The sequence below is a fragment of the Bos indicus genome, chromosome 5 (genome assembly GCF_029378745.1).
Source record: "Bos indicus isolate NIAB-ARS_2022 breed Sahiwal x Tharparkar chromosome 5, NIAB-ARS_B.indTharparkar_mat_pri_1.0, whole genome shotgun sequence".
Taxonomy (NCBI): Eukaryota; Metazoa; Chordata; class Mammalia; order Artiodactyla; family Bovidae; genus Bos; species Bos indicus.
Genome location: NC_091764.1, coordinates 82,430,548 through 82,456,158, shown reverse-complemented (window position 1 = coordinate 82,456,158; position 25,611 = coordinate 82,430,548). Strand labels below are relative to the sequence as shown.

At 37.8% G+C, this 25,611-nt stretch overlaps 1 protein-coding gene across 2 annotated transcripts in view; it reads left to right on the top strand.

The window, feature by feature from the left end:
* BMAL2 (basic helix-loop-helix ARNT like 2) overlaps positions 1 to 16,602 on the top strand; it is a 100,547-nt gene extending 83,945 nt beyond the window's left edge. For both annotated transcript variants that reach the window (XM_070789919.1, XM_070789918.1), the window contains 3 exons: positions 5,704 to 5,779; positions 7,385 to 7,493; positions 10,008 to 16,602. In XM_070789919.1, coding sequence (XP_070646020.1) covers positions 5,704 to 5,779; positions 7,385 to 7,493; positions 10,008 to 10,144 — 322 coding nt within the window. In that variant the 3' untranslated portion in view covers positions 10,145 to 16,602. The remainder of the gene's footprint in view (positions 1 to 5,703; positions 5,780 to 7,384; positions 7,494 to 10,007) is intronic.
* The last annotated feature ends 9,009 nt before the right edge of the window (positions 16,603 to 25,611 follow it).

Below are 25,611 nucleotides of genomic sequence, written 5' to 3'. Positions count from 1 at the left end.
GAAAATGCAAGAATCAACAAAGACCTAGAAGAATTAAAGAATAAACATACAGAGACAATTACTGAAATTAAAATACTCTAGAATGGACCAATAGCAGAATATCTGAAGCAGAAAAACGAATCAGTGAGCTGGAAGATAAAATGGAGGAAATAACTTTTGAAGAGCAGAATAAAGTAAAAAGAATGAAAAGAATTGAGGATAGTCTCAGAGACGTCTGGGACAATATCAAACACACCAACATTAGAATAATAGGGGTCCCAGAAGAAGAAGAGAAAAAGAAGGGATATGAGAAAATGTTTGAAGAGATTATAGTTGAAAATTTCCCCAACATGGAAAAGAAAATAGTCAACAAGTCCAAGAGACACAAAGAGTCCCATACAGGGTAAACCCAAGAGGAAATACACCACAACACATACTAAAACAGACAAAGACTAAACACACAAAGAAAGAATATTAAAAGCAGCAAGGGAAAAGCAACAAGTAACATACGAGGGAAATCCCATATGCTTAACAGCTGATTTTTCAGCAGAAACTGCAGGCCAGAAGGGAATGGCAGGATATATTTAAAGTACTGAAAGGGAAAAATCTATAACTAAGATTACTGTACCCATCAAGGACCTCATTCAAAATTGATGGAGAAATCAAAAGCTTTTCAGACAAGCAAAAGTTGAGAGAATTCAGTACCACCAAACCAGCTTTACAACAAATGTTAAATGGACTTACATAATCAAGAAATAAAAGAGAAGAGAAAGATCTACAGAAACAAACCCCAAACAATTAAGAAAATGGCAATAGGAACAGATATATCAATAATTACTTTAAATGTAAGTGGATTAAATGCTCCAACCAAAAGTCACAGACTGGCTGAGTGGATACAAAAACAAAACGCATATATATGCTGTCTACAAGAAACCCACTTCAGACCTAAAGACATATATAGACTGAAAGTGAGAAGATGGAAAAATATATTCCATGCAAATGGGAAGCAAAAGAAAGCTGGAGTCCTTAAAATAAAGATTACAAGAGATAAGGAAGGACACTACATAATGATCAAGGGATCAATCCAAGAGGAAGACATAACAATTGTAAATATCTATGCACCTATATCCTCAACAAAATTTTAGCAAACAGAATTCTGCAACACATCAAAAAGCTCATACACCATAATCAAGTTGGGTTTATTCCAGGGATGCAAGGATTTCTTCAATATGTGCAAATCAATCAATGTTAACATTAATAACACTATATTAACAAATTGAAAGATAAAAACCATATGATAACTTCAATAGATGTATAAAAAGCCTGTGACAAAATTCAGCACCCATTTATGATTAAAACTCTCCCAAAAAAATGGGCATAGAAGGAACCTTCCTCAACGCAGTAAAGGCCATATATGATAAGCCTACAGCAAACATTATTCTCAATGGTGAAAAACTGAAAGCATTCCCCCTAAGATCAGGAACAAGACAAGGGTGTCCACTTTCACCTCTATTATTCAACATTGTTCTGGAAGTACTAGCTACAGCAATCAGAGAAGAAAAAGAAATAAAACAAATCCAGATGGGAAAAGAAGTAAAGCTCTCACTGTTTGCAGTTGACATGAAACTGTACATAGAAAACCCTAAAGATAGTATCAGAAAATTACTAGAGTTAATCAGTGGATTTAGAAAAGTTGCAGGATACAAAATCAATACACAGATATCACTTGCATTTCTATATACTAACAATGAAAAATCAGAAAGAGAAATTAAGGAATAAATCCCATTTACCATTGCAAACAAACAAATAATTATCTAGGAATAAACTTACCTAGAAAGACAAAAGAACTGTACATAGAAAATTATGACACTGATGAAAGAAATCAAAGATGACATAAACAGATGGAGAGATATTCCATGTTCCTGGGTAGGAAGAATCAATATTGTGAAAATGACTACACTACCAAACACAATCTACAGATTCAGTGTGATCCCTATAAAATTACCAATGGCATTTTTCACAGAACTAGAACAAAAAATTTTACAATTCATATGAAAACACAAAAGACCCCGAATAGCCAAAGTAGTCTTGAGAAAGAAGAATGAAGCTGGAGGAATCAAACTTCCTGACTTCAGATTATACTATAAAGCTACAGTCATCAAAACAGTATGGTACTGGCACCAAAACAGAAATATAGACCAATGGAACAAGATAGAAAGCCCAGAAATAAACCCATGCACCTACGGGTACCTTACTTTTGACAAAGGAGGCAAGAATATACAATGGGGCAAAGTCAGCCTCTTCAGTCAATGGTGCTGGGAAAACTGGACAGCTACATGTAAACAAATGAAATTAGAACACATCTTAACACCACACACAAAGATAAAATGGGTTAAAGATCTAAATGTAAGACCAGAAACTATAAAACTCTTAGAGGAAAACATAGGCAGAACACTCGATAACATAAATCAAAGCAAGATCATCTATGACCCACCTCCTAGAGTAATGGAAATAAAAACAAAAGTAAACAGGTGGGACCTGGTTAAACTTAAAAGCTTTTGCACAGCAAAGAAAACCATAAGCAAGGTAAAAAGACAACCCTCAGAATGGGAGAAAATAATAAGAAATGAAACAACTGACAAAGGATTGATTTCCAAAATATACAAAGCAGCTCATACAACTCAATACTGGAAAAACAAACAACCCAATCAAAAAGTGGGAAAAAGACCTAAACAGACATTTCTCCAAAGGAGACATACAGATGGCTAAAAAACACATGAAAAGATGCTCAACATCGCTCATTATTAGAGACATGCAAATCAAAACTATAATGAGATAGCACCTCACACCGGTCAGAATGATCATCATCAAAATGTCTACAAACAACAAATGCTGGATAGGGTGTGGAGAAAAGGGAACGCTCTTGCACTGTTGGTGGGAATGTAAATTGATATAGCCACAGTGGAAGATGGTATGGAGATTCCTTAAAAAACTAGGAATAAAATCACCATATGACCAAGCAATCCCACTCCTAGGCATATACTCTGAGGAAACCAAAATTGAAAAAGACACATGTATCCCATTGTTCATTGCAGCACTATTTCCAATAGCTAGGACATGGAAGCAACCTAGATGTCCATTGACAGATGAATGGATAAAGAAGTTGTGGCACATATACACAATGGAATATTACTCAGCCATAAAGGGAATGCTTTTGAGTCAGTTCTAATGAGGTGGATGAACCTAGAACTTATTATACTGAAGTAAGTCAGAACTTATTCTGAACTTATTCTGAAGTAAGTCAGAAAGAGAAAGATAAATATCATATTCTAATGCATATGTATGGAATCTAGAAAAATGATACTGAAAAATTTATTTACAGGGTGGCAGTGGAGAAACAGACATAGAGAATAGACTTATGGACATGGGGAGAGGGGAGGAGAGGGTGAGATGTATGGAAAGAGTAACATGGAAACTTACATTACCATATGTAAAATAGATAGCCAACAGGAATTTGTTGTATGGCTCAAGAAACTCAAACAGGGGCTCTGTTATCAACCTAGAGGGATGGAACGGGGAGGGAAAAGGGAGGGAAGTTCAAAAGGGAGGGGATATATGTATACCTATGGCTAATTCATGTTGAGGTTTGACAGAAAACAACAAAATTCTGTAAAGCAATTATCCTTCAATAAAAAAATAAATAAAAAATTTAAAGATATATAATCATAAAGAAAAAATAAAATCATAGTGAGACATATTAACATTTCTCTGAGAATATCTTATCAAATGCAGAAAAAATAGGAATAGGAGCATCTTGAATGATGTTATTAATCATTTACATATAATACATTTATATTTATATTAATTTTACATCCTACACAAAAACACTTAAAATTTTATATCTCATACATTGTTATTAGGTGAGGAAAGGACAATTACTGAAGCAGTTTGGTGGGTATATGAAATTTCTTTATATTATCTGCTTTTATATCTCTTTGGAGTTTTCCATAATAGCTCTAAAATGTATTTCTGAAGTGAATTGTAAATATTTGTACTAAGTAGCACAAAGTTCAACCAAGAAAATTACTCTGAGTAGGGTTATAGTCCAACTCCCTTTGTCTGCATGTGGATATCCAGTTTTCTCACATAATTTGCTGAAAAGACTATTCCTTCTCCCATTGAATGGTCTTGGCACCCTTGTTGAAAATCATTTTTTGACTGTATATGCTGGAAGGGCAACATAAGGAAAGCAAAAATTGAGCCAGACGTTGCTAGCTGGGAACTATTAGAATGTGCAGGCTGCAGTGTATGGAGTTTTATGTATGGAGTCACCTTGGCCAGTGTATGGCGTTGAGTAGGAGAAAGCATGCTGGTTTCAGCAAACAACAAGGAGATTCACTGAGGAAGAGATCAGGCCACTGAGCAACGGAGTTTTAACTCAGTTAAGTAGGAGAAAGCATGCTGGTTTCAGCAAACAACAAGGAGATTCACTGAGGAAGAGATCAGGCCACTGAGCAACGGAGTTTTAACTCAGTTAAAAGGGACTGCTGCTGCTGCTAAGTCACTTCAGTCGTGTCCGACTCTGTGCGACCCCATAGACGGCAGCCCACCAGGCTCTGCCGTCCCTGGGATTCTCCAGGCAAGAACACTGGAGTGGGTTGCCATTTCCTTCTCCAATGCATGAAAGTGAAAAGTGAAAGTGAAGTCGCTCAGTCGTGTCCGACTCTTAGCAACCCCATGGACTGCAGCCCACCAGGCTCCTCCATCCATGGGATTTTCCAGGCAAGAGTACTGGAGTGGGGTGCCATTGCCTTCTCCATAAAAGGGACTGAGGTGAAGTTAAATAGCAGGTTTTTGCCCAGTAAACTAATATGAAGAAAGCCATATTTCAGAATCTGGTAGTGACATGCATGGTTAGGGGAAGTTAGCTTTTTTCATCTTTAAACAAGGGCTAGAGTGGTTGGTGATTTTAAACCTTGAACCACAGAATGAGCAGTCAGCCAAGCTATATACATTACATTGTGAAAAATCTCCAAGACATGTCACTAATCTTTTCATCTATGTTTCCTACCTAATTCATTTCATTTTTCTGTTTTGATTTCTCCCTCTATAATTTCTTGTCAGCTGCATCCCTGGAAATACACAAGGCCATAAGTTATGTTTATGCCATTATGTATCACATAATTGAGCATTTAGTAATATATAATATTGTAAGTTTTATATATTAAGTTTTGAAGAGATTTGTTATCTCTTCAAAAGCCTTATGATCATGTTTTTATCTTCATGTATTTGTACCTGGAGATGACCTATTATAGTAAAAACATGACGTATTTTCCACTTAAAGAAAAGGTTGCAGAATGTTAGAAAATCTTTCTTTAGTTCTGCTTTTTAGTATCCTGATAAGAACTGATTCTTGATGTCAGTGCCTATTTTGAACTGTGTAATTGTTCCATTACTATGCAAAGTGTTGTATTAAGACAGGTAACATGATGTACTTAAGAGCTTTCACCTTGGGGTTTTATGTTTCTATTTACTACAGTGTTTTCAGCACTCTGTAGTCAAATATATGTCTGGCTCTGAACAAGTCTAATGATGAAAACTGTTGTGATATTCAGTCTTTATGTTCCTCCCTGTATTTTTATCAGTAGACTGTATTCAGAAGAGAAATTTCTCTAAAATATATATACATAGACATATAACATGTTTTATGTGTAATTTTTGAAGGTTACAGTCATCTTCATCCCTTGATTCAAGTCCAACAGATTTATTGAAAGATACACACACTCTCAACTGCAGGAATGTAAGTACTATTATAAGTGATAATATTCATGAAATAAATGAATGATAAATTGGTCCTTGTTGATTATTTCTTTTGAGAAAAGAGGCAATCCTGTAAAAAAAAAAATGATTTCTTTCCAGAGTTTTTAAGAGGCAGTGTAGAATAGTGGTTAATAGTGAAGTTGCTGGGACATTAATGTCTGGGTCCAAGTTTTGATTCACCTGCTGGGATAACCTCCTGTGTATTTTTTAAACTCTGCATCTCAGCTTCCTCATTTGTAAAACAGGAATTAATAATAGCTCCAGTTTCTTGTAGTGGTGTGTGAATTAAATGATTTAATACACAAAGAAACAAAAAACCTCACAGTTCCTGGGACATAGTATGTGCTCAATAAATAATAGTTGTTATTTTAACAAACTCCAAGTCTATGGATTAAAAGTATTCCTTATGGTCTGGAAGAAAGCTTAATATAAGCTACAAAATAAGTATTACCTACTATTTAATTCAATTGAACAAATATTAGCAATTTTAAATACATACAAAATGTGTGTACTGAATATATGGAAGACCCTCATATAATATAATTGTGATGTATCCCAGACAACAAAATGCTCTAAAGTAGGTATACTTCCCAGGTGGCACTGGTGGTAAAGAATCCACCCGTCAACATAGGAGACGTAGGAGAATCGGACTTAATCCCTGGGTCAGGAAGAGCCCCTGGAGTAGTAAATGGCAACCCACTCCAGGATTCTTACCTGGGAAATCCCATGGACAGAGGAGCCTAGTGGGCTACGGTCCATGGGGTCGAAAAGAGTCAGACACAACTGAAATGACATAGGACACAGCACATGAGAATATAGGAGAGAAGAGAAATTAAATCTGACCAGGGACAAAAGAGAACCTGAAAATATCTTTTTATATTAATATAGACTTTTGTTCTGGTATTTTCAAGTTTTACTCATACATTTAACACCTGTTTATTGGGTATGCATTTTGTGCCAGACCAGAAACAGGGATTTAAGTCCTTGTAGCACACAAGAATCTCTGAGTAGTGTATGTTATGTAGGCATTATGATAAAGTTTATCAACTGAATCAGGCAATATAGGTAAACAATTTCTTTTGATGAGCTATATTGAACATCAGTTTGTTTGGCCTATGTCTGTGTAACACTATTACAACTTTTGGTAAAAGTCTCTGGTTTAATACATTCCCTATTCCAAAGCAGTATTTCCCACTGTAGCTTTGGATGAGATATAGTTTTACCATCATTTTAAAAATACTGAAATGTGTTTCCTTCTTAATCTAAAACTTTCCCTTATATGTGTAATTGTATACTCTAGTTATGATTATGAATAATGTAGGAGCTTTGGAGTCAGATGGACTTGAGTTAGAATCATGGCTCCAACACTTTAGACAAGATATTAGACTCTTTAGGCCTCAGATTCTTGACCTCACAATATTTATAACATGAAACAAAATTTTATTTGTGGAGTACTAAGCATAGGACACTCAGTAAGTGCAAATTGCCATATTGTTCATGACAGCACACCCACATATGAAAACTGGTAAGAAATATTTATTTCATTCAAATAGGAAACTTACTGTTTTTTATTTTGTCATTACAGATGTCAGATAAGGAGTTGATTACCCTAAGTCCATCTGAAATAGGGGAACGAGAAGCTACAAAGCAAAACCAAAGTGCTACTGCTCCCCTCAGTCATGAACCACTCCTCGGTAAGATTTCTTTCACAATGGACCACCATTTTGGTTTTCCAAAAACTCTTTTTTTAATCACTATAGTTTCAGGTTTAGGAAATTTCTAAATATGCAAACAGCTTTAAAACTAAGTTTTTCCCCCAAACTACAATGAGATATCACCTCACACTGGTCAGGATGACCATCATCAAAAACTCTGCAAATAATATATGTGGGAGAAGGCACGGAGAAAAGAGAACCCTTAACCCTGTTGGTGGGAGCATAAATTGGTACAATGACTATGAAGAACATATGGAGGTTCCTTAAACTAAAATTAGAGCTACCATATGATCCAGCAATCCCACTCATAGACATATATCTGGAGAAAACTAATTCGAAAAGATACATGTACCCCAGTGTTTGTAGCAGCATTATTTACAATAGCCAAGACATGGAAGCAACCTAAATGCCCATCAACAGATGAATGGATAAAGAAGATGTGGTATATATACACACAATGGAATATTACTCAGCCGTAAAGAAATGGAATAATGCCATTTGTAGCAACATGGATGCACCTAGAGATTATCATATTAAGTAGATCAGACAGAGAGAGACAAATATCACATAGTATCACATATGTGGAATCTAAAAAAAAAAGACACAAATGAACTTATTTACTAAACAGAAGTAGATCTACAAACAGAAAACAAATATAGTTATCAAAGGACAAAGGCAGGGGGAGGGATAAATTAGGAATTTGGGATTATCAGATACAAACCGCTATATATAAAATAGGTTAACAACAAGGTCCTACTATATAGCTCAGGGAACTCTATTCAATATAGTATCACAAACTATAATGGAGAAGAATCTGAAAAAGAATGTATATATATATATATGAATCACTTTGCTGTACACCAAAAACTAACACATTATAAAATCAACTACTTCAAAAAAAAAAACTAAGATTTTTCATTCAGGATCTTAAATACAGTAATCATAGTGTTAGTTGTTAAGTGTATGCTACTTAGGTGGTACTAGTGGTAACCTGGCTGCCAGTGCAAGAAAAATGAGAAATGCAGGTTTGTTCCCTGGGTTGGGAAGATCCGCTGGAAGAGGGCATGGCAACACACTCCAGTATTCTTGCCTGGAGAATCCCATGGACAGAGGAGCCTGGTGGGCTACAGTCCATAGAGTCACAAAGAGTTGGACACAACTTAAGCATCTGAGCACACACAGCACATTCTATGTAATGGACCTGTCATTGAAAGTCTGATTATCAACTGAGTTGTTGTGAGTATTATTAAAACACAATTTAAATAAAACTAAAGCTCTCATGTTTAGGGAAAAATTCCATTCTCCAGAAAAAGATTTTTAAAAGATACCAATCATAAAAAGTTTAAGATGTAATTATTCATTTTAACTATACCTATGCCAAGTCCGAATAAAGAAACTTGAAGGGATACAATTTTATGCTCCCCATAACTGCCTCTGATCTCCTGAAAATAAATGTTAAAGAGAATCAGAGGGAAAAAAAGAAAGTGAAAGTGTTAATTGCTCAGTTGTGTTTGACTCTTTGGGAACCCATGGACTGTTGCCCTTCAGACTCCTCTGTCCTTAGAATTCTCCAGGTAAGAATACTGGAGTGGGTAGCTATTTCTTTCTCCAGAGGATCTTTTTGACTTAGCGATCAAACCCAGGTCTCCTGCATTGCAGGCAGATTCTTTACTGTCTGAGCCACTGGGAAAGCCCTGAGAATCAAAAGCCTTGAAGGAACCTGGACATTCAGCTTCACACAAAACCACATATTGCATGCTCAGTCACTAAGTCATGTCTGGCTCTTTGCAATTCCGTTGACTGTAGCCTGCCAGGCTCCTCTGTCCATGGGATTCTCCAAGCAAGAATACTGGAGTGGCTTGCCATTTCCTTCTCCAAAAACCACATATTAATCATCTTAAATTCTATTGTACTTTGGAAGATACTTAGAAACCTTTGATTAATCTCTCACTGTGTTTTAACCATGGATTTCTAGAACCTCTTCATATCTTATTTAAAACACATTTCCGTGGTTCCTCTTTATTTCCTTTTTCAATCAAAAATCTGGGGACCCCTTCCTTTTATTAGAGTCTTTCAGATTTTTGGAAGGTGATGCTTTTGTCTCAGCCTTCTAATTTTGGAGTTAAACAAGCATTTCACAAGGCAGATTAAAGTTAAATGTCTCCTTCCAGGCTCTATATACACACATGAATAAACCCCAGCCCTTACCGTCCAACTATCTCAGAGTCTGTACCTCTTAGTGCTTTTATTTTCTATTAGAAAACTCATAGACTAACTCCCTTATGTGCGTCAAATGAGTGAAGTGCAATTTATCTGACAGCAGATTGTTATAAAAATAGGCAACCCATTAAAAAATATATCTGGCATCTGTAAAACGTATGCTTTGCTTTCAATAATACATTGTATGGTATCCTAACCTTGTTTTGCCATTTTTGATAACTCATTTTTTAATCTCCAAATGTACTTACACAAGCCTGTATTTCAATTTGATAGGAGAAGGAGTCCAGCTGGACTTGGAAGCCCTCTGTGACAATGATGACACAGCCATGGCTGCCTTCATGAATTACTTAGAAGCAGAGGGGGGCCTGGGAGACCCCGGGGACTTCAGTGACATCCACTGGACACTCTAGCATTTGATTTTTAACTCTAAACATGAGAAAAGTCTCAAAGCATTTCATTTACAAAAGACTATATGGTCTTTGTATCCTTTGTATACTGTTTTTATCTCTTATTCCTATTAATGGTCTGCCAGTTTTTATAGATTTGCTCCTGACTTTAATAGGGGTTTGGGGAAATGTGTTTGGGGAAATCTTCAGATTCACAGAATTTTCTATAGACTGCTTTAGTCATCGACATGGCTTCAAACCCACTAGTTGCTATATTTTTGCTAAAATCTTTTTAACCAAGAATGCCACATGTATCTTGTTTTGGTTTTATTTTTGTTTTATGGTGCAGTTGTTTTGAGTTTGGGGAGTTTAATGTGTGGACATTTTCCTTGTAATCTCAGGATTCATTTATAATTGACTTAGAAGATTTGTGTAATTTGGAACATTTCCATTCCTCATATATTTCCTTCACTGAGGACAGGGCTTATCCACTTTAAGAAAATAGTGGGTACTTGGACATTTAAAGGGATAGTGCAATTTGTAATTGTGATCACAATGAATACTGTATTCAGTCTTTGTGGACTTGGGCAAGTACAGAACCACAATAGTTATGCTCAATTGAGCACTTTGAGATAGATTTTAAATGAGATGATTTCTTATTTAAAACTCAAAAGGAAAAGCTGAGAAAGTTTCAACTTTGCTTGCAGAAAAGGAAAGATCTTGGGCCCTAGAGCTGGGTGATTAGCCTTTGCCTTAATACTCAAGAGTATTAAGATTTACTCTTAATAGAACCACTCAAGATTTTTATTACAGATAGAACAGGTTTCTGATGCTGAAAAGGTATTTAGCAATAGATTAGTCTTAGTGGAAGAAGTGGGTCCAGGCAGATTCAATGTCTTGCATAATGTCACAATTAAGTTCATATGTCTTTTAATGTTTAATGTGTATAAACCAGTTTCTTTATACACATTTGGGAAACCAATAGTCTCAGTAGTTAAATGATTAGTTAAGTGACCTAAGAACTAGTTGTTGGCTCTCTAAATTATTAGGAAATTACAATTACTATTGCTTGTGCTACTGCTGCTAAGTCACTTCAGTCGTGTCCGACTCTGTGTGATCCCATAGATGGCAGCCCACCAGGCTCCCCTGTCCCTGGGATTCTCCAGGCAAGAACACTGGAGTGGGTTGCCATTTCCTTCTCCAACTACTGCTTGTAACCAAAGGTAATTACATAAATGACAAGTACATTTTTAAAACCATGAGGCAATGAGAAAGAATTTAAAAACCAATTTTCCAGCTATAATTAAAAATTGAAAGCATTTTTAAAACCAGTAATCTAGAAGTGGCTCAAATTGAGTGCAGGAATTAAGGATATTTAAAATACTGTATGTATATCTACATGTTTGAAGATCATAATACCATAATATTATAATGGTTCCATAATACCTATGGTTTTAATAGCTCTTTCTAGTTTACCAAGTGTATTCCCTTATATTCTCTTTTGTGCCTCGCAAGTAAAAGTAAGATAGGCAGGAAACTAATGGGGAAACCCCTGGGGATCCACTCCAGTTTTCTGTGTCACGCTGTCCCTCTCCAGCAGATTTTCCTCAGAGCATCCTTTTTACCTTACATATATATCCTTAGGCTGCAATAGATTAAACTTTCAGACACATTAATGGGCAACATAGTAACAGGCCACGACCAAAATCATATGTTCCTTCACATGTGACATTTGCAGAGGCCATGTGGGCAAGGATGTATTGACCTGTTATCTTGAGCCAATGCAATATTCCAGCAATGTAAGAGGTTCAGCACCACCTCTGGTTCTGGCATTTGAGAACTTGGGGGACATTCAAGTGTAGAATAAGCCAAAGCCAAAGAAATCCTACAAGATGGGGGTATTGGTTTGTAGCAGCCTGTGCATGATAGTTGGGCTTCCTGGGTGGCTCATTGGTAAAGAATCTGCCTGCTAATACAGAAGACACAAGAGACTTGGGTGTGATCCCTGGGTTGGGAAGATTCCCTGGAGGAGGAAATGGCAACCCACTCCAGTATTCTTGCCTGGAGAATCTCCATGGACCGAGGAGCCTGGTGGGCTACAGTCCGAGTTGGACACTACTGAGCACACACACGCACATATGCACACAAGCATGATAATTAAGTCTGAAGAAGCGTGACAGATATACATACCTGTTCTCTAAGTCAAGTAGAGAGGTCTGCCTACAGAGGTAACATTTCAGGAGTCTGGACCACTGCAGATTGTGCTAAACCTCCAGAGTCAGCCTAATCCAGTGTAGCAGGATAGGTCACTGTGGCCCCTTGACCTCCCAAGGAGGTGGGGGCAACCCTCATGATCCAGGGATCTGAAATGCAGACTTTCTCGAACTTGGTCATTTCTGCTTGCACAGTAGCAGTTCTCTCTCTTTGTAAGAGGAGAGGTTATTCCATAGACTTACGGGTGGATAGTAATTGAATTGCTTTGAATTGAATGCTTTGATCCTTTAGTAACCCACTCTGATGTTTATCTTCTTCCTCTGCACCCAGAATTCAATCCAAGCATTGTATGATACTGTAGCTCTAAGTTCAGTGCTTTCTTCATGCATTTTATGATTGCTGTTAAGAGTGACATATTTTTTATGCTTTACATTATACTGTTTTTTTTTACTCAAACCTATTAATTTCTTACATGTTGGTGAAAATATCTACCAATTTAATCAAATATCCTAAAAAGAATACTGTTTATTTATTTTTTTAATTCTAAAAATTATCTACATGGGAGGCATGCCTGGATTGGGAGAGCCTGCTAAACTAAATTTCTCTGTGTGACCTCAAGAGAGCCATTTTAACTCTCTGTACCTCAGTTTCCTTATTTGTAAAAAGAGGTTTGATCTCTCCATTTACTTCCTATGGAGTAATGATTCTCACCCATAGGAGTCAAACCCATAATCAGATGCTAGAAATATTCAGTTCAGTATGATAGCCACTGGCCATATGTGGCTACTGAAAACTGGAAACGTGACTTGTATGTACTGAAATGTGCTGTAAATATAAAATGTATACCAGATTTCAAAGACTTAGTATGAAAAAAAAAGGAATATAAAATATCACATAACAACTTTATATTGATTACATGTTCAAATAATATTTTGGATATACCAAATTAAACATTAAAATTAATTTTATTTTCTTACTTTTCTAATATGACTACCATAAAGTTTTAAATTACACATGTGATACACATTATATTTTTATTCTTCAGCCCTGCTCTTGGACATTTTATTAAGTGGGTATTATTTAAATAGATCAAAATTTATACTATTAAGTATGGGTGTTTACCTCTAATTGCTATAAAGAACATTTATTGATCCTCGGTTCAATGTAAATAATTGTGAACCTTTATCAATGTATCAAACTTAAAACTTTTTTGAAATTAGTAAACTTAAAAGTATTAAACATTCATTAACCTGAAATCAAATAAAACTTGAGATATACACTGTGCTGCTGCTAAGTCACTTCAGTCGTGTCTGACTCTGTGCGACCCCATAGATGGCAGCCCACCAGGCTCCCCCGTCCCTGGAATTCTCCAGGCAATAACACTGGAGTGGCTGGTATGCACTGTAGTAGTCACTAAATTGGGAAATCACTGATAAACACAAAAACAAACAGGAAGATACAGAATAGACTTTTGGTAACTAAACAGAAATAAAGGAAAGTATGTAATTACAGTGTCACAGTGGGAAGAGGCTGCGTTCATTGGTTGTCATAATGAGAAATCTCCATAGAGTCTAGGGCACAAGTATATAAAATAGCCAATCTCTAGGTATCAGCCCATGTTTAATGGGTCCAGTTTCAGATCCTGTTCTAAAGAGGAATCTGTCACTCAGGTAGGTCATTGCTGGGCTCTGGAATTAGAGACTCAGGTTTGCCAAACATAATATCGTGGGCACGAGCAGGGCTGACATCTCACTGGTAGAGTTTTCAGAAGCCATAAGGAAAACCTGCTGAGTGGCCACTAGGGGTCACTTTCTCATCCCTAGAGGGCTTTGTTTTCGTTAATTTTTCTAAGTTCCATGGGGCCTAGGAGAGGCATTTAGGACTTTTGTTCCTAGAATAAGTCTGCCTCTGTTTAATAAAGAATGCTTTTTTAAGAGAAGTCTGGGAAGATCCTTTCCACATAAAATAACAATTTTTGTTTAGGATCATTCCAGATGTGAAACTCACCCAACTGGGGACATGCTTTCTGAATTCATTTCAGAGTATTTGGTGTGTGTGTGTGTCACTGCTCATACAATCTTGAGTTTAGGTCTGTCTTTTATACAACTTTTAAGGTCTTTTCTGTTTCACTTGCTCTGGTCTATATGTTGGTATTTTTAAAATTTTGTGGGAAATAATGAAGAGTGAAATTAAACTATATTTTGTAGTAACTACTAGTTTGGGGTTTTTATTTAACATTACACTTCCTCTAAAAACATATGCCCTTAATTACTTTCTAAAGTGGAAAGAGTGGGTAGAAGATCCAGTATTCTAAAACCACTGGAGGGTACTTCCGTGGTGGTCCAGTGGCTGAGATTCCACACTCCCAGTGCAGGGGCCTGGGTTCAAGCCTGGGTCAGGGAACTAGAATCCACATGCCACAGCTAAGCGTTCACATGCTGCAACTAAAGATCCCATGTGCTGCAACGAAGCTAGAAGATCCTGCATGCTACAACTACGACCTGGCTCAGCCAAATAAATAAAACCACTGGGAAGGGAGATACATGTCACTTTACACATTTTAGGGTGTGTTCATCAGGATGTGCTAACTGCTATAGCAACTCTAAAATATCAGTGGCTTAACCTGGTAAAGGTTTCCTTCTGCTCATATCACATCCAATGTCATCATCACTGTTGGTCTCTCTGACTCTACCTGTTGCTCTTTTTTGCCTCTGCCTCTTTCCGTCTCTCTGCTCTGTTTTTCTCTGAGTTTTATCCTCTAATGGACCTTCTTCCCCATCAGATCAGATCAGATCAGTCGCTCATTCGTGTCCGACTCTTTGCGACCCCATGAATTGCAGCACGCCAGGCCTCCCTGTCCATCACCAACTCCCGGAGTTCACTCAGACTCACGTCCATCGAGTCAGTGATGCCATCCAGCCATCTCATCCTCTGCCATCCCCTTCTCCTCTTGCCCCCAATCCCTCCCAGCATCAGAGTATTTTCCAATGAGTCAACTCTTCGCATGAGGTGGCCAAAGTACTGGAGTTTCAGCTTTAGCATCATTCCTTTCAAAGAAATCCCAGGGCTGATCTCCTTCAGAATGGACTGGTTGGATCTCCTTGCAGTCCAAGGAACTCTCAAGAGTCTTCTCCAACACCACAGTTCAAAAGCATCAATTCTTTGGCGCTCAGCCTTCTTCACAGTCCAACTCTCACATCCATACATGACCACAGGAAAAACCATAGCCCTGACTAGACGAACCTTTGTTGGCAAAGTAATGTCTCTGCTTTTCAATATGCTATCTAGGTTGGTCATAACTTTCGTTCCAAGGAGTAAGCGTCTTTTAATTTCATGGCTGCAGTCACCATCTGTAGTGATTTTGGAGCCCAGAAAAATAAATTCAGTCACTGTTTCCACTGTTTCCCCATCTATTTCCCATGAAGTGATGGGACCGGATGCCATGATCTTCGTTTTCTGAATGTTGAGCTTTAAGCCAACTTTTTCCACTCTCCTCTTTCACTTTCATCAAGAGGCTTTTGAGTTCCTCTTCACTTTCTGCCATAAGGGTGGTGTCATCTGCATATCTGAGGTTATTGATATTTCTTCTGGCAATCTTGATTCCAGCTTGTGTTTCTTCCAGTCCAGCGTTTCTCATGATGTACTCTGCATATAAGTTAAATAAACAGGGTGACAATATACAGCCTTGACCTGGTCCTTTCCCAATTTGGAACCAGTCTGTTGTTCCATGTCCAGTTCTAACTGTTGCTTCCTGACCTGCATACAGATTTCTTAGGAGGCAGATCAGGTGGTCTGGTATTCCCATCTCTTTCAGAATTTTCCACAGTTTATTGTGGATGCTCAAAACCTCCAAGCACATATTGCTCTTGTACCTGGCAATTAACAATCAAAAGAGAGCTTCTCTGTTCCCTAGTAACTCACAGAAAAATGTCCATTGATCAGGCCTCTGTTTCAGCTTGGTTCACATGGACTCTCTTCTGTGGTCAGTAGGCTGGAATGAATATACAGATGGCCAGGCTTTGGTCCCATGACCAAACCTAAGTTAAAAGGCATCCTTGAAAGGGAAATCATGTCAAAAATAGCCAACTGCCTGACCCAACTGCCTACGTCCAGAGGAAGGAATAGGGATGTAGGCAGAAGGAACAATGGAAAACTCATAATTCTGGAGAGTTGATGATTTCCTAGAATTGTGAGTCTAGGTTATGTGAGCCTCAAGTATTTTCAGATTGTTTGGTTTTGGTGGTTTGTTTTTTTCTTTCTTTCTTTTCTTTTCTTTTTTTTTTTGAGGGTGGGGGTAGCATGTGTGCCTACTCAGTCGCTCAGTAGTGTCCAACTCTTTGCAATCCCATGGACTATAGCCCACCAGGCTCCTCTGTCCATGGGATTTTCTAGGCAAAACACTGGAGTCAGTTGCCATTTCCAACTCCAGGGAATCTTGTTGATTAAGGGATCAAACCTTCATTGCAAGTTATATGTTTCTAAGCCTTGGCTACCTCTTTTATTTAATACCCAGCCACTAGTCAATTTGGAGGGCTCTGACCATAGCTTCAAACAAAACTAGTGGAGGTGATGGAATTCCAGTTTAGCTGTTTCAAATCCTAAAAGACGATGCTATAAAAGTGCTGCGCTCAATATGCCAGCAAATTTGGAAAACTCAGCAGTGGCCACAGGACTGGAAAAGGTCAGTTTTCATTCTAATCCCAAAGAAAGGCAATGCCAAAGAATGCTCAAACTACCACACAGTTGTACTCATCTCACAGGCTAGCAAAGTAATGCAAAAATTCTCCAAGCCAGGCTCCAACAGTATGTGAACTGTGAACTTCCAGATGTCCAAGCTGGACTTAGAAAAGGCAGAGGAACCAGCGATCAACATCCGTTGGATCACCAAAAAAAATGAGAGAGTTCCAGAAAAACAACTACTTATGCTTTATTGACTATGCCAAAGCCTTTGACTGTGTGGATCACAAATAACTGTGGAAAATTCTTAAAGAGATAGAAATATCAGACCACCTGATCTGCCTCCTAAGAAATCTGTATTCAGGTCAAGGATCAACAGTTAGAAAAGGGCATGGAACAACAGACTGGTTCCAAATTGGGAAAGGACTAGGTCAAGGCTGTATATTGTCACTCTGCTTATTTAACTTAAATGCAGGGTACATCATGAGAAATGCTGGACTGGATGAAGCACAAACTGAAATCAAGATTGCTGGGAGAAATATCAATAACCTCAGATATGCAGATAATACCACCCTTATGGCAGAAAGAGAAGAAGAACTAAAGAGCCCCTTGATGAAAGTGAAAGAGGAGAGTGAAAAAGCTGGCTTAAAACTAAACATTCAGAAGACTAAGATCGTGGCATCTGGCCCCATCACTTCATGGCAAATAGATGGGGAAACAATGGAAACAGTGACAGAGTTTATTTTTGGGGGCTCCAAAATCATTACAGATGGTGACTGCAGTCATGAAATTAAAAGACGCTTCCTCCTTGGAAGAAAAGCTATGACCAACCTAGACAGCATATTAAAAAGCAGAGACATTACTTTGCCAACAAAGGTCCATCTAGTCAAGGGTATGATTTTTTTCAGTAGTCATATATGGATGTGAGAGTTGGACTATAAAGAAAGCTGAGCACCAAAGAATTGATGCTTTTGAACTATGGTGTTGGAGAAGACTCTTGAGAGTCCCTTGGATTGCAAGGAGATCCAACGAATCAATCCTAAAGGAAATCAGTACTGATATTCATTGGAAGGACTGATGTGGAAGCTGAAACTCCATTACTTTGGCCACCTGATATGAATAACTGACTCCTTGGAAAAGACCTTGATTCTAGGAAAGATTGAAGGCGGGAGGAGAAGGGGATGACAGAGGATGAGATGATTGGATGGCATCACCGACTTAATGGACATGAATTTGAGTAAACTCTGGGAGTTGGTGATGGACAGGGAAGCCTGGTGTGCTGCAGTCCATGGGGTCACAAAGAGTCAGACACAACTGAGCAACTGAACTGAACTGACCATAGCTTAAGTAAGTGTGTGTTGAGACAGACCATAAAAAGTTGTTAAGTCCTTGTCCACCTATGTGTTTCTGGCATTGAATTGAAACTTGGGCAGTCCTAGCACTTGGCTGACTGTTAAGCAGTCTTTCCCATATGTCTTCCCTGGTGGCTCAGATGGTAAAGAACCTTCCTTCAATGTAGGAGACCTGGGTTCAATCCCTGGGTCGGGAAGATCCCCTGGAGGAGGACATGGCAATCAACTCCAGTATTCTTGCCTGGAGAATTCCATGGACAGAGGAGCCTGATGGGCTACAGTCCATGGGATCACAGAGTCAGACATGACTGACTAACACACACACACACACACACACACTCCTATCCAGGGAGAAATCTGTTGCATGTTATCTTGAGTGTCAATACATCAGAATAATTTTTGTGATAGAATATTTTTTAAAAAACATAAATAAGAAGTCTAGATTATGTAAACTTATAATTTAAGTGAACTCTTGGAAATCTCATTTACTACTTGGTTGAGTGAGCAGTAACCCAAAAAACTTCCTATATATCAAAACTGATGTCTAGACAAATAGCATATGATTACTTGATTGTTCAGTTATTTGTGGGAATCCATAGTATTCTATTTAACAAAGATCAAGAAAGACATAGTTACAGTGCCTGAAATATCTTCTTGGGGAGGCAAGAAGATGGATGGATACATAGCAGATTATATGTAAGATAATAAAGTTCATAATATTTACATAGAAAAAATGCTATTCTGTTTCTCTATAATAACATTAGTAGCAGGTTCTGTTTTTGTTAGATTGGTGCAAAAGGAATTGCAGTTTTGTATTGTTGAAATTTGCCATTTGATATTGAAATATATTCTTAAATAAATCTGGTTATGTTATACATCATTTTAATGCACATTTCTCACTTTATTTTTTTCTTTTGCTAATGACTTACTACTTGCTGTCTATATTTATTTTATACTATAAAAATGATGTTAGACAAAAAGCAAACTCAGGAGATTTTTTTATTCGAGTTCAAAATGGGTGGTAAAGCAGCAGAGACAACTCACAATATCAACAACACTTTTAGCCCAGGAACTGCTAACCAACATACAGTGCAGTGGTGCTTCAAGAAATTTTGCAAAGGAGATGAGAGCCTTGAAGATGAGCATAGTGGCCGGGCATCAGAAGCTGACAACGACCAATTGAGAGCCATCACTGAAGCTTATCCTCTTACAACTACACGAGAAGTTGCTAAAGAGCTCAACATCGACCATTCTACAGTCATTCAACGTTTGAAGCAAATTGGAAAGCTGAAAGACCTCCATAAGTGGATGCCTCATGAGTTGACTGAAAATCAAAAAAATCGTTGTTTTAAAGAGTTGTCTTCTCTTATTCTGTACAACAACAAGTCTTTTCTCAATTGGATTGTGACATGCAATGAAAAGTGGATTGTATACAATAACCAGCAATGACCAGCTCAGAGGCTGGACCAAGAAGAGGCTCCAAAGCACTTCCCAAAGCCAAACTTGCACCAAAAAAGGTCATGGTCACTGTTTGGTGGTCTGCTGCCAGTCTGATCCACTACTTCTGAATCCCAACAAAACCATTACATCTGAGAAGTATGCTCAGCAAATCGAGATGCACCAAAAACTTCAGCACCTGCAGCGGTCAACAGGAAGGGCCCAGTTCTTCTCCACAACAATGCCTGACCACATGTCGCACGACCAACACTTCAAAAGTTGAATGAATTGGGCCTCATTCGCCATATTCACCTGACCTCTCACCAACTGACTACTACTTCTTCAAGCATCTCAACAACTTCTTGCATGGAAAACCTTTCCACATCCAGAAGGAGACAGAAAATATTTTCCAAGAGTTTGTCGAATCCTGAGGCATGGATTTTTACGCTACTGGAATAAACAAACATTTCGCATTGGCAAAAATGTGTTGATTGTGTAATGGTTCCTATTTTGATTAATAAAGATGTGTTTGAGCCTAGTTACAATGACTTAAAATTCACAGTCTAAAACCACAATTACTCATACCAACCAATCAATTAGTTTTCTGATTATAAAGGAACTTATATTCCTTATTGAAAATTCAGAAATACAAAAAACAGGGTCTGCAATTAAGGGGGTGGAGTACAGGGATGTGGCACTCACCCCCTACCACAAATGCATCAAAAGTACATCTACATACAGAGTAGTTCTCACAGAATGCCAACTGATCACTGGGAGAAAGCCTCTGACACCTGAACAGATAAGAGATATCCACATAACTGAGTAGGATGAAAGAGGAAAAAAAGGAAATGGAATGGGTTGCCATTCCCTCCTCCAGGGGATCTTCCCAACCCAGGGATTGCACCTAGGTCTCCTGCATTGCAGGCAGATTCTTTACCATCTGAGACACCAGAGAAGCCCCCATTCCTAATGGGAACACAAAGGAGGCAGGAACCACCACCACAGCCTCTTTCCCCATGCACCTGCTGCCACCTCTGAGGGATCCTGTGCCAGCCACCACCTTGGCAGCTCTAGGAACAGGTACCACTGGGTTGACCACACACAGAAGTGGGGCTGAAATCATAGCTAAGCCCCGGGGGCTGCATGACTTAGTGCGCAGGGCTGAAATGTCTCCCTGTAGCTGCACAAACCATAGATTTATGGTCTCTGCTGGTGAGCTTTGTAAGCTCAGAACCTGTGGGACATCCAAGTGGACATGGGTGCTTCTGCAGCTGGGATAGGTCTGGCCTTAGCAACTGTGAACTTTGTGGGCACATACACTGGGGGCTGGGCTGGGCCAAGGTCTGCACTTCCTCCTTAGCTCCCATGGGGTGTCTAGATGCATGACCATGGCAATTCTGGGACCTGACGTCAGTGGATCAGTTCTGGTGGAAACAGTGCCTGAGGGATACCAAAACTGATTGTCATCATTCTCACAACTGACGTGGGGCCAAGGGCAGTGCCCACAACAGAGTACTTTGTGAGCCTACACAGCGGGTGGCAGGTGCCACAACAGAGCACACTCACTAGTGGCAGAGGAATACTCAGTGGCTCCTCTCCCACTGGGAGTGCTCCAATCCTACTTACCTGGAACTTCAGCTCAGAAGCACAGCTCAGCAATGGATTTGAGTCTTCAACTCCAAAAGCCAGGGAGCAGCCTCTACCTGTGACAGGGCTGTGACACCACTGAGCAAAAAGGAGGAACAGTTGGTTGTTGGTCACCCAACACCAGTCACTCCCTCTTATTAGGGGATAATGGCCAGGACACACTGAGGAAAGAGATGGCAGGCATGCATACTAAAACAGCCCTCATGTCAAAAATACTAAACCCATGCAGGGTAAAATTGGATCCTCCCATATAAAAATAGCCCTCCAAGACTATAGTAAATAATTATTTCTCCTTAACTCACAGAGCAAGAGAAATATGAGTAAAATGAAGAAGCATAGGAACTACTTCCAGTTAAAAGATCAAGAGAACTCTCCTGAAAGGACAATCAATGAAACAAACTTCTTTACTCTGACCGACTCTGAGTTCAAAAAGGAGATAATAAAAATATTGAAGGAATTAAGAAAGACTATCCATAGAAATGCAGATTATTGAAAAAGTCACTACAAGCTATAAAGATGAGCCAAGAAAAATTAGAAAACTCATTTGCTGAGACAAAAGGTGAGCTACAGGTAATAAATAGCAGATTGATTAATGTGGAAGAGTGAATATGTGATCTGGAAGACAGAATAATAGAAATCACCCAATTAGAACAGCAGACAAAAAGCCAAATTTAAAAAAAAATGAAAGCAATAAAAGAGACATATGGGATACCATAAAACATGCCAACCCATGCATAATAGGAATTCCAGAAGGAGAAGAAAGGAGACCAAAAATCTATCTAAAGAAATTATAGCTGAAAACATCCTACTCCTAAAGAAGGAAATATATCCATATACAGGAAGTACAGAGGGTCCCAAATAAGATGAACCCAAACTGAACTACACCAAAACATATAATTAAAACGGCAAAAGTTAGAGAGAGGATTATCAGACCTCCTTGGTGGTCCAGTGGTTAAGAATCTGCCTGCCAGTGCAGGGGACACAGATTTGATTCCTGGTCTGGGAGGATTCCATATGCCATGGGGCAACTAAGCCTGTGTGCCACAGCTGCTGAGCCTGTGGTCTCGAGCCTATAAGCTACAACTACTGAGCCCACATGATGCCCTAGAGCCTGTGCTCCACAGCAGGAGAAGCCAGTGCAGTGAGAAACCTGCACACTCAAACTAGAGAGAAGCCTCCATTCGCCACAACTAGAGAAAGTTTGTATGCAGCAATGAAGACTTGGCACAGACAAAAATAATTTTTTAAAAAAGAGAAAAAAAAAAAAAGAGGAATCTTAGGACAGCAAGAGAAAAACAAAGACTTAATTACAAGTGAATCCCCATAAGGCTATCACTGATTTCTCTACAGAAATACTGTAGTCCAGAAGGGGATGTAAAGATATATTCAAAGTCTTGAAAGGGGGAAATCTGCAATCTATCTTACTCCACTCAGCAAGATTACAATTTAAAATAGAAGAAGAGATAAAGAGTTTTTCAGACAGGCAAAATCTGAAAGAATACAGCAATACTAAACATATCCTAAAAGAAATATTGAAAGGTCTTCTTTAAGTGAAGAGAAACAAGAAGCTATAGGAAAGAGAAAATCACAATTAGGAAGTGAATCACTTAGTAAGCCATTATACATATTTTTAAAAATCCACAAAAAGTTTTTTGAGACAATGATAACCATAACAAACAGCAAAAGGATAAACGTGAAGATGTAAAAGAGGACATCAAAAATAATAAAATGTGGAGGAGGAGAGTAAGAAAACGTAGATTTTTTCTTCTATAATGTGTTTGAACATATATGAATTTCAGTCCATAGCAAGTAGATATAGGAAGGGGTTAACAATACTTGAAAAGTGAAAATCAAAAACACAACAGATTGACAAAAACTGAAAAGAAGAGAACAGAAGCATAACAGAAAAGGAAATCATTAAACCACAAAAGGAAAAACAAAAAGAAAGGAAGAAAGATAGAATCCACTGGAAAACAGGTTTAAACTGGTAATAAATACATATCTATCAAAAATTACCTTAAGTGTCAATGGACTAAATGTACCAATCAAAAGACAGTGTCAGATTGGGTAAAACAAGAGCCTACAATATGCTGCCTACAAGAGATTCACTTTAGGGCAAAGGACATACATAGATTGAAAATGAGGGGATGGGAATAGATATTTCACACAAACAGAAATGGCAAGAAAGTGGGGGTCACAATATCAGGCAAAATAGACTTTAAAACAAAGTCCACAAAGAAAGATAAAGAAGGACACTATATAGTGATAAAAAGATCAATACAAGAAGAGGATATTACACTTGTCAACATGTTGATGTATGGCAAAACCAGTACAATAGTGTAAAGTAATTAGCCTCCAATTAAAATTTTAAAAAATAAAAATAAAAAAAAGGACAACATTTATGCACCCAATATAGATGCACTCAAATACATAAAATGAAGACATGAAGGGAGAACTGGGTCGGAATACAATAATAGTAGGAGAATTTAACATCAATGAACGGATCTTCTACACACAATCAGTAAGGCAACAGAAATCCTAAGTGATAAAATAGAACAATTAAACTTAATTGATATTTTCAGGACATTACATACAAAAAAACAAATACACACATTCTTTTCCAGTGCATATGGGTCATTCTCTAGGACTGACCACACACTGGAGCATAAAACAAGCCTCAACAAATTTAAGAGCATAGAAATTATTTCAAGTACTTTTCAGATCATAATGGCATAAAACTGGAAATCAATCACAGAAAAATGAGGAAAAAAATGATTACATGGAAAATGAACAGCATCTTACTAAAAAACTGATGGGTTGATGAAATCAAAGAGGAAATTAAAAAATACCTTGAGACAAATGACAATAAAAACACAACCATACAAAATCTATAGGCTGCAGCAAAAGCAGTTCTTAGAGGGAAGTTCATAATGATATAGGCCTTCCTCAAAAACCAAGAAAAATTTCAAATGAACAACCTAACCTCCCACCTAAAAGAATTAGAGAAAGAACAAACAAAACTGAAAGTCAGAAAAAGGAAGGGAATAATAACAATCAGAGAAGAAATAAATAAAATAGAGATTAAAAAGTAAAAAAAAATCAATTAAACCAAAAGCTGGTTCTTTGAAAGGGTAAACAAAATTGACAAATCTCTGGCCAGACTAACTAAAAAGAAAAGAGAGGGGACCTAAATAAACAATATAAAAAGTGAAAAATAAATAACAAATGATGCCACAGGAATTTTAGAAACCATAAGAGAATACTATGAAGAATTATATGCCAACAAACTCAACAATCTATGAGAAATAGTCAAGTTCCTAGAAATATACCACCCACCAAAACTGAATCAAGAAAAAATAGATAATCTGAACAGACCAAACCCTAGAAGTAAAAAAAAATCTGTAATTCTAAAACTCCCTACAAACAAAAGTCCAGGGCCAGATGGCTTCACAACCAAGTTCTACCAAACATATAAAGAAGAACTTTTACCGATCCTTATCAAACTCTTTCAAAAGATTGAAAAGGAGGGAACATTCCCAAAGGCATTCTAAGAAGCCACCATCACCCTGATACCAAAACCAGGCAAAGACACTACCAAAAAAGAAAATTACAGGCCAATATCTTTCGTGAATATGGATATGAAAGTTCTTAACAAAATATTAGCAAACTGAATTAAAAAATATGTAAAAAATCACATACCATGACCTAGTTGAATTTACTTCAGGGTCACAAGGATGGTTCAATATACACAGATCAATGTGATACACCACATCAACAGAAAAGACCAAAACCACATGATGATCTTAATAGATGCAGAAAGAGTATTGGACAAAATTCAACATCCATTCATGCTAAAAACTCTTACCAAAGTGGGTATAGAGGAAACATATCTCAACATAATAAAAGCTATTTATGACAAACCCACAGCCAATATAAAACTCAACACTGAAAAGCTGAAAGTCTTCTAACTAAAATCTGGAACAAGACAAAGATGCCCACTCTCATCACTTCTATTCAACATAGTACTGGAAGTCCTACCCACAGCAATCAGACAAGAAAAAGAAATAAAATTTATCCAAATTGGAAGGGAAGAGGTTAAATTGTTATTAACATAGATGACATAATACTGTATATAGAAAATCCTAAAGACTCCACACAAAAGCT